Source organism: Theobroma umbraticum, unplaced genomic scaffold (genome assembly GCF_002168275.2).
Source record: "Theobroma umbraticum cultivar Fairchild unplaced genomic scaffold, ASM216827v3 scaffold_147.0, whole genome shotgun sequence".
Taxonomy (NCBI): Eukaryota; Viridiplantae; Streptophyta; class Magnoliopsida; order Malvales; family Malvaceae; genus Theobroma; species Theobroma umbraticum.
The window spans coordinates 4,285,444-4,295,401 of record NW_018397259.1 but is presented as its reverse complement, the minus strand read 5'-3'; the positions used below and the strand labels follow the sequence as shown (position 1 = coordinate 4,295,401).

At 33.3% G+C, this 9,958-nt stretch overlaps 2 protein-coding genes across 2 annotated transcripts; one reads left to right on the top strand and one right to left on the bottom strand.

Moving 5' to 3' along the window:
• Positions 1-53: 53 nt before the first annotated feature.
• Positions 54-2,882, top strand: LOC110414706 (inositol diphosphatase DSP3-like). The gene is made up of 5 exons (XM_021426073.2): positions 54-436; positions 886-979; positions 1,522-1,579; positions 1,691-1,734; positions 2,200-2,882. The coding sequence occupies exons 1-5, from the start codon at positions 285-287 to the stop codon at positions 2,455-2,457; spliced, it is 606 nt and encodes a 201-aa protein (XP_021281748.2). The 5' UTR covers positions 54-284; the 3' UTR covers positions 2,458-2,882.
• Positions 2,883-6,821: 3,939 nt separating this feature from the next.
• On the bottom strand, positions 6,822-7,632 carry LOC110414709 (protein METHYLENE BLUE SENSITIVITY 1-like). Its single transcript, XM_021426078.2, has one exon. It carries the CDS (start codon positions 7,442-7,444, stop codon positions 7,130-7,132), a length of 315 nt encoding a protein of 104 aa, XP_021281753.1. The 5' UTR covers positions 7,445-7,632; the 3' UTR covers positions 6,822-7,129.
• Positions 7,633-9,958: the final 2,326 nt, after the last annotated feature.

Here is a 9,958-nt window from a genome sequence, read left to right as displayed (position 1 = left end):
GGGCCAAATCCCCTCAATATAAACCCCCCAGACAGACGATTCCCTCTGGGAAAGGCAGTTTCGTTAAGTAGATAGATGGAACTACTAGAATCCTAACCGACAACGAACACGTCGTCGTTTTCAGGCTTAAAAGAAGTTTAAACCGAAACCATCTCTAGAAAACCATTAACCATACCAGGCTGTTCTTCGTTTTCCAGAAGTATATGATCGCTGCATTCTAGTTGTTGGTTTTCTTATTTCTGTTTTTTCGAAAGAGTTTGAAAGCAAGGGCGAGGGGAGGGGAGATGGGGTTCATTATAGAAGGAGAAGAAGGGAACGACGCCCTACTGGAGCCGCCGGCTAATTTTTCGATGGTTGAAGAAGGCATTTACAGATCTAGTTTCCCTCAACCCTGCAATTTCGCCTTCTTAGAAACATTAAATCTTCGATCCATCATGTAAGTTCTTCCTGTTTCTTTTTTTTTTTTTTTTTTTTTTCTTTTTGGCAGTATTAATGAAACGAATGAAGTCTTTTTGTTTTTGTGTCGCATTGATAATGGGGTTTTTTTCCCTCTTATTTTTGCACTTTTTGGTGGTTTTTTTTCTTTTTGTGGTTAATGCTATTGGTTTCTGAACAATTAAGAACAAAAAAAAATTTTCTTTTTGATTAAATCTCAGTTTTTTTGTTCTTTTTCTTTTCGCTGTTTGGTTGTTGAGAAAATTGAGAGGTGAAGAGAAGAAAGAACATAAAAAATGATAATAAAGAAAGGTTGAATGGGTTAATTTTTAACATGCATGTTTTATCTTGTGTTCTGAAAATGGAGGAAATTAACCTTTGACGAGAGAATTCTGAATATGCCATTTTCAGTTGGAAAATAACTTCTTTTTTTTTCTGAAACTTGAGCAGATATTTGTGTACAGAGCCATATCCAGAAGAAAATTTGGAGTTTCTTCGATCTCATAATATCCGGCTTTTCCAATTCGGAATTGAAGGGAAAACGGTATTTCCCTCTACGCTTTCTTTTCTGCTTTCATGGCAATTTGCAGACGTTTTATAAATTAATTATATATATATTTAATATTTTGATCAGTGTTATACAGTTATTGAATTTGATTAGTTTGCGTCATTGAATAATTGATCACTTAGTTAAAATTAGTTGCCGGTCTAATAAAGCTTTGTTTTGAAGAATTTTAAATATTTCACAAGATTTTTGGGTCACTGATTGGTGAAGGATTTAAGTGCAGAGTTAGACTATCCAGCGTGTGGAAATTTGGTCGAGAATATATTAATTGTTTAATTCTTGGTCTTATTAGGTGATAGCAATTTCAACAAATTGCTGGTCAACAAGAATGTTCAATGTTGAAAATTGATAAATCATTAATGATTCAAGAAAGTCAATTTTATCTTATCTTAAAATTGATTGAAATTTATTGCCAAGTGTGGATGTGATATTTCTGTTGTTAATGGTACTTTTGGTTCCCTATAGAGAATTGGGGTTCTGTTTTTGCTGATGTTTTTGTTTATAATCCTTTGTGTTCACAGGAGCCTTCTGTTGCTACTCTCAAGGATTCCATCAGGGGTGCTCTCAAGATCCTAATTGGTACTGAATTCATAAACCATGGAATTCTTGTCTTTCGGTTTCACTTCTTTGTTCCTTACCAGCATGTTTGACTCTTATGGTTTTCTAAGAGTCTTGTTTGGTTGTTTACAGATGTGAGAAATCATCCTGTTTTGATCCATTGCAAACGTGGAAAGGTAATAGTCCAAATGCAGCTACTACTCGTGCTTACTTCCCTGTGTAAAGTTAGCTTAGCTGAGTGAACTGAATTCATAATGGGTGTTTGCTTGTCAATATTAGGCATGTGTGATACATGTGAGTTGTCAGGCATGAGTTTCCGTTAAAAGTTTAGCTTGGCTGATAAGAAACACCTATACCTGATCAATTTGCATGTGGAAACAACAGTATGGGTTTTTGTGCATTGTTTGGTTGGTTTGTTGAAAGAGTAAAGATAAAGGAAAAATAAGTTTTATTTGGATTTGAAGCTCATTTGTGCCCTTAGTTTATAATAATAGATGAGTACCTTAACGGGTTTAATACTGAAATTTGTTTGAAGGGACATTGTAGGATTGGTTTTTCTTGTTTACATTGTTATTTCTGTATATATCTTTTTTGTTTGTAAATTATGGCAGTTTTGACCCTTTTTCTTTTACTGAATGCAGCACCGCACAGGTAGCCTTGTTGGTTGCTTGAGGAAATTTCAGAATTGGTGCTTGTCATCTGTATTTGAGGAGTATCAACGTTTTGCTGGCATCAAATCCAGGACTACAGATTTGAGATTTATAGAAACATTTGATATCATAAGCCTCAGGCAGTGCCTTCACAGCGTCATTTATCAGTACCATGGATACGGTGCAAAGAAGAGGAGGTTGCTTTACAGAGAAGAGACTGTACAGAAGCCCCAAATAACCTCGGTTTAAACAAATCCACACATTGGTTATACTCTGGAGTTCAAACAGTGGTTGCTTAATGTCAGTTTTGCAGTTGCTCATATACGACTTTTAAAAAAAATTGTGTAAAGTACTTTTCGCTTCCGCCTTCTCTCTTTCAATTTTAGTTCATACAGAGGAGAAGTAATTTTGCAACTGTAGTTCTATTCCACCATAAGAACAATTTGCATTTCATTGAAATTTTTACAGGGAGGATCAATCAAGAATTTTTACTCTCTCTCTCTCTGTGAATGTGTTTCAGTCTGCACTGTCTTTACAGTGAAGTGTTGGGATAGCATTCTTTGTTTATTGATTCATGGGCAACCAACATCTACCATGGACAAGATCTGTATAAATTACGTAATATACATACATTTATTTATTTATTTATAAAGATACAATCTTTGTTTCAAATTGAACGTTCATGTTTTAGTTTGGGATTAGAGGTGCCATGGTAGTGGTGAGATTAGCAGCAATGAGGTTGTGAAAATTGTATTCTCCTTTTCCATTGTTTCTTTACAAAAATGGAGGGCTCTGTTCGTCATGGACAAACTTTCCCTCCATCTCGTGTCAGTGGTGGAATTTTCCCCATCATGTAGATGTAGGTGACATGAATGTGTTACTTTGTGAAGTTAACTAATGTCATGTTATGAAAACTGTTTAGAAAACAATAAAAATAAATTTAAGAGAAATCGAGCAAATGAAAAATTATAAAAATTTACATGATTTGATCTCTTCTCCTCGATATATGAAATAATTTTTCAAGTATTAAGAAATTAAAATACAATAATTCTTTTCTCTATAATTTCTCAAACAAACTCAAAACACTCTTTGTACACCTTCTCTCAATGACCTCACAAGAACACATTAATCCACACCACCTTTAAGTGCAAAAGATAGATAATTCCTCTAGGACTCTCAAAAATAGTATTTCACTAGAGATTCACTTTTATAATATAAAAATTTTAAATAAAATAAGATTAATATTTAATATGGGACACAAAAATTAAATCTGTATAACTACGGATAATATTATACACAAACAAGAATTGTAATCAAATAAGATTTTGAATTACAATCAACCCAAAACAAATCTCCACCTATGATTTGATTTTAAACTCTTTAAACTTCTTCTATCAATTTCACCTAATTACAACTCTCCAATTCCGCTACTTTCCAACAGTTTCAACAATTCTCAAAGCATAAAACTTTCCTAATCATTGGACTTCATAATTATCCTGTTTACACATAACAAATCAAGTATGATTCAACACTTGATTCTACAAAATGGTTATGCACATGTATACCAATTGGGTGTTTTAATTCCAATTTTATTTAGTATGGTGCAACATATAATGTGCAAGACATGAAAAAATAAAAAAAAACTCTAAAGCATATATCTAATGTAAAAACCATATAATCAATATAGACGATATGATTATAATTACTGATTAAATTTATCTCTTTACTTGATTTTTAGAGATTTTGTTTCCAACTATCATAACAAAGATCTGCAGATTTTGTTCATGTGGTTTTAATGATCAGAAGTTGTAGTGCATACTTGACGCATATATACCAAATTTCAAGCTAGACATTGCCAAATTTTCTCTATCCAAAACATGCTTATTCCATGTTTGGATTGCAAGAAAATGCTGGATTACATCTTAAATGGGTTAAATATTGAATGGATTATCAGGTCCTATTTATACCCTGCATGGACTAGGGCTAATTTTAATCACAGTAATTTTTTATTCCTTAATCTCAGTTGCAATAGAGGCACAAAACTGGCCAAAATTCAACATGTAAAGTGCAAGCCCTCATGCTCCTTGGCATTGATCTAACAAAATGCAAAAAGGGTACTAAATTTGTGATCTTATAATTACTTGTAATCTGTTTAATTGGCATAAGTTACTATAATTCTATATTTAAGAAATGCTACGTTGCTAACTTTTTTCTTTTTTATGTTATTTTGACACTTTTTTTTTCCTCTCCAAATCAATTATAATAGATGAACATCTATCTTATATATGTATGTTATTAGCATTCATTAACCAGTTGTTAATTAGCTGAGCTAATTAAACCATGTTGCCTGCAAAATTAATACCAATTCATTAAATATTTTGTAAGGTTCATACTTTGTAGCCATGTTTTAAGTAGCCTTGCATCATGATCAGTATTCTTTGCTTTACGTTTGGGTGGGCTTTAATTCTTGTTTATGGATTGTGTTTTTTTTTTTTTATTTGTTTTAGTTTGAGAGAATGGAGGTTCCAATCCTATTCAAAGATATGAGATCATGTACCAATCATTATTGATTTAATTAGTAATATTTTACATTTGGTAAATTTAAAACAGTTAAGAGTTCTTAAAGCAATTGAAATAAAAAGGAAAAATCAATGAACTAAGATTGAATATTGGAAGAATATAAGTAGAGCTAAGCAGTTATATTGTGGAAGACTTGCAAGCGTCAATGTTAATGTAAGAATTCTTTCTTTCTTTCTTTATGCTTTTTGTCTGGGATGCCATGGACTGAGATGGAACATAAGCTATTTCTAGCTGGTTTGAAAGAATATGGACATGGTAAATGTAAACAAATTTCAAAACAGTTTGCAAGAAGCAGGCTGGTAGTCATGCTCAAAAACATCTTCTCTGGAAGAAAGCCAAGCAAACCCTGAATGATCAGAAAAGAAGCAGGGAGTGAGAATCCAGCATCTTTGAGATGGCATTTGATGAACTCGTGAACATATTGCAATTAATCAATAATTTCTCAACACAAATTTGTGCATACACTCTCATCATTTTAATAACACAAACATGGCACTACATTTACAGATTCCAGATGTTAAGGGTATTTGGGGCACTGCAACCGATGTCTCATCAATTTCTGGACTAGGTGCTGGAGACAACTTGTTTTTCCTTTTTCCTTTTTTTTCTTCTTATTGGCCAGTAGAAAAAGACTGGGGATAACTTTCTGAAGTCCTTGTAAGGAAGGAACAGTAATAATAGACATATGTCCATGTATAGTGAGATCATAAAGCATGGATCAGTATGTGGTAAAATACCTTAATTTGTTTTACAAGGGGTTAACAGTTGACACCATTCCAAGTTACGTCCCCAAATCCCCTGATTAATTCCTTGACAGAACAATATCCAACATCATACTTGCTCAAAGAATTGCACATATGCAAGACTAAGAAAACATGTTAAAACAAAATTACTTAATGCAATTTGCTAGACTACTCCAATATGTCTGGCAGGGGAAAATGAAGATACCTGCCGAAAGAAAAATGATATGGTCCTTCTTACCCAAGAATACAGGCTTGTAGCAAAATGAAAGTGAAAACAGAGCACAAGCTGTACAGCAAGATCTTCAGCAAAGTTTTCCGTCAAAGGCCTAAAACCCAGAGTAAGAAGGGAAAGCATGAGCAACCACTAAGAAATAAAACCTTCCTGGCCACCATTAGATCACAAAAGAAAAGAAAAAGATAAAGGGCATGATCAACCCCTTTCTAACATTATCCAGAATTATAATAAACTCGTACATAGGTAAATTAGAACGTTTGAGCTTGTCCAAATAAAGCTTTAATCTACCATCAGCAGTAACATAATTAACTCACGGAATGACATTAACTACAACAAAAATCAGTGTCAGGATTTTGCATAAAACGCTATGAGTGTAAAACTAAAACTCACAGATCCAGTACGTAAAATTCTAACACTCAATTACTAGTAGTAATCCAACTCAAGCATAACACACATTTATAATTCCAGTTTTAGTTATATTAAAAAGAATGCCCAAAAACAGCAATTAGACACATTTGTTCAGTATCTGCATCCCATAATAAGTTTAAACTACTTGATTACCCAAATATACAATCTTGGAAACAATAGAGAAATATGGCAAGTGCATGCATGATTCACTTTCATAGAGGCATCACACAGCATATATACTTCAAAGAAACAACTTCTTTTAGCACCCTAATTCCTACATATATATACTTTGCAGAATCAACTTCTTTTAGCACCCTAATTCAATAAAAGGATCAAAGTCAAGCTCTTTGTACTTTATAAATTATCTTACCAATCTTGAACTAAAAGATCCAAGCATTTCAACATGTAGAAATTCTCATTCTTAAGCATAGCTACAGAAATTAACCTACTTGCTATTAGACAAAGAAGAAAGAACCTAGAATCGGTTACCAATCATAGGAACCTGCTATTCAAAGCTACCAAAAGCATCCAAAAGAAATTACAGTCCACCAAAATTAACAAAGCATTAGCATTTATATGTTTCTAAAAACAAGTTCTTGAACTATCAATATAACCCAAAAAAATAATGGAAAACAAGCACACAGTAATACAAGATAAGAACCATATATCCCACAAACGCTTCATTACGATTAAATAAGGAAGTTTTAACATCACCATCATCATCATAATCAAGATGGATTAATATACATCATCATCATCATCATCATAATTAAGGGAGGCCTTACAAAAAAATCCAACCTTCATTCACCAAACCCCCCTTTTCTCTTTCCCATCTCTACTACTATCACAAACAATTAAAAAGAAAAAAAGGAAAGGGAAAAAAAAGGAACCAAACCCAGAATCCAAAACATCCCCAAAACACCAAATCTTGACCTAAAAGACAATATTTGGTTTTTTACTTTTTAAAGCTACCCCTAACACCGGGACGAGACTTGGAAGAATCACCCACATGAACAGCATGACGATTCACAAGCTTTTCCTCTTCAAAGGGAATCTTCGGATGCCTCGCATCATGATGAATCTGCATCGACTTCAGATCTGGAGCCGTTGTTTTGCAATGAGGACACTCATACTTGGCATGTCCACCCTTCTCCACACCCGAACGGTCAGCTAATCCGGCCTTGCCGCCGCCTCGGTTGGTAGTTGCGGCGTCGACCTTGGCCGCGATTTCCTTGGCCGTATGCTTCTTGGGCTTGGCTTTGCCTGTCATGATTGATAGATAACAAAGAAGATAAAATAAAAAAAGAAAAGCAAAACCCTAGATGAAAGAGGAGCTTTTGTTTTTTATCTCTCGTGGGTGGACTGGCCTTATGGGGGAGGAGGGGTTATGTTAGAATTATTTGGGGAAAGGGAGAACAGAAACGTGTGGGAATTTATAGGCTTATCTAAGAAGTGGGCATGGCGTGTGGGCTATAGCTATCAATGTGGGTTAAGATGAGGTTTGATCAATGATCAATTATGAGCTAGGGTTCATATCCTACCATTGGTTTTTAGGGCAGGGGTGGGGGTGCTAGTGTCAGGGAGTCATTACTCTCTCCTCATAAACATGTCTATAGGGGTGTGCAGCACCACGCTTTATAAGGAGCTCAAACCTCCCGTTCCTGCCTGATGTGGGATTGAGGCACTTTCCTTGTGACACTCTCACCCACCCGAATCGGCAAGCGTCCTCGCTGCCGTCGGCACACCTACCTACCCGTTGGACCCCACCGGACCGACGGGCGCTTGGCGTGAGTCAGAACGAGGACGGTCTGCTCTGATACCACTTTGTCAGGGGTCATTATCTCTCCCCCATAAACATGTCTATAGGGGTGTGCAGCACCACGCTTATAAGGAGCCCAGACTCCCGTTCCTGCCTGATGTGGGATTGAGGCACTTTCCTTGTGACACTAGTGCTATGTTCATATTTGAGTTGGATAATCTCCAATTTATTTGAGTTTGAATCTTTTGGACTTTGACTTATTTGAGTTATATTCAAGTATCATGTCTCAATCTAATTTATATCAATATATATATATATATAGAGAGAGAGAGAGAGAGTCAATTTGATCAAAATTGGTGTCATATATAAATAAGTAGAAATTGATTAAAGGATTTACATTTGGAATATGAATTTCAATTAGAGATGGACAGGGATGCAATTTTCTTGCGGTTCAGTTTGATTATATAAAGGATTTTAAATAGTTTTAAGTATTTGAGTATTCAAATGTAAATCAATATGTTTATAATGTCCATATTCCTTTCCCTGCCCTCCAAATTACTTCTTTTTTCTAAAAAATTTATTTATTAATTTTTTTATGAATATTAATTAAATTGTTAATTAATAAAAAAAATTGTGTAACCTTACTGTTACTTTATTCCGATAGCTACAAATTTTTCGTCAAGAACAAACAACAATTCAAGTTTTGAGGATCCAACTGAAAATCAATACGTTTCTAATGTCCACATTTCTTTCGAACAAATATCGTTTTGTTTCCCTTTCCTCGTTTCATGTATAAATTTTACCATATACCTATGTATATTATCACGTATTTTACATCAATAAGAAATAAAGGTAGATTCTTAGTATATAAATATGAGTTTTACCCCTATCATATTTATCTTTTAGTTAAGAATGATGAGATTGTGATTTATAAACTTACTTAAGTTTTGGCTCTTGCAAACTGGTATCAAAGCAAATCTAGATTTTTATTGACGTGAGACCTCTATGAGAGATACAAAAGTCGATATAGCTCAAACTAGTGTAAGAGTCGTTTTTCTTTACGGGTAAATGTAGAATGTCACGTATCCCACATCAGTAAGAGATGAAGTAGATATTGGGTATATAACATGGGTCTTCATCACCAATCAAGCATGGTTTTTGAGTTGGGAACGTAAACCTGTAATTTATATGTGACTAAGCTCTATGTGACTTATAGGCTGACTTGAGCTTTTTTTAGAGCTTAAAGTTATACTTGTCAAGCATTTTTTTGAGTAAAGAATGTGAGCTGGAGATTTATACATTTATTTAAACTCTATTTTTAGAACTTAAAAGCCACACGAGATTGGATTTAAGTTTCAACTTGTGACACATGTAGTGTATATAATAATTTATCTAGTTTTAAAAAAAACAAAAAACGAATACAAAGGACGAAACTGAAAACTAGGTTAGGAACATGGTTTTACACTAGTTCTATTTTTAGAACTTAAAGCTACATGGAGTTGGGTTGAAGTTCTAGCTTGTGACACACCTAATGTACATAACAATTTATCTAGTTTATAAAAAGAAAAAATCGAAGAGGGAATACAAAGGAGAGAAATGAAACTAGGGTTTTTGTTGAATTTTTTTTGTCTCAAAAAACAAAAATAAAACAATGCTTAATCATGGAGTCTTTTGGTATATTAATAAGTTGGTACATTTGATTCAGGAATAAAATGTAATAGAGTAAAATAAGTATTTTATGAGAATAAAATAAGATAGGAATAGAATAAAAATATTATTATGTAATTTGGTTAATAGAATGAAATAAGATAATAATTGCTAGTATGACTTATTATAATGTTTGTTTAGTAAAAATAATTTTAAAATAAAAAAAATAAAAAATAAAATACCCTTTTATATAAGATATGATTATTTATTATTTATTTTATTTTTAAATATTAATAATTTATAATTAATTTAAAACGTTAATCATTGATCATTTAAATATTAATATTTTAATCATAATTTAATCATTAATATTTTAAA

Bases quoted from the DNA above. Each gene is read 5' to 3' on its own strand.
- LOC110414706 (XM_021426073.2), top strand. From the start codon at position 285: ATGGGGTTCATTATAGAAGGAGAAGAAGGGAACGACGCCCTACTGGAG. The intron at 1,580-1,690 runs GTACTGAATTCA...GGTTGTTTACAG, and splicing joins TGCTCTCAAGATCCTAATTG to ATGTGAGAAATCATCCTGTT. The intron at 1,735-2,199 runs GTAATAGTCCAA...TACTGAATGCAG, and splicing joins TCCATTGCAAACGTGGAAAG to CACCGCACAGGTAGCCTTGT.
- LOC110414709 (XM_021426078.2), bottom strand. From the start codon at position 7,444: ATGACAGGCAAAGCCAAGCCCAAGAAGCATACGGCCAAGGAAATCGCG.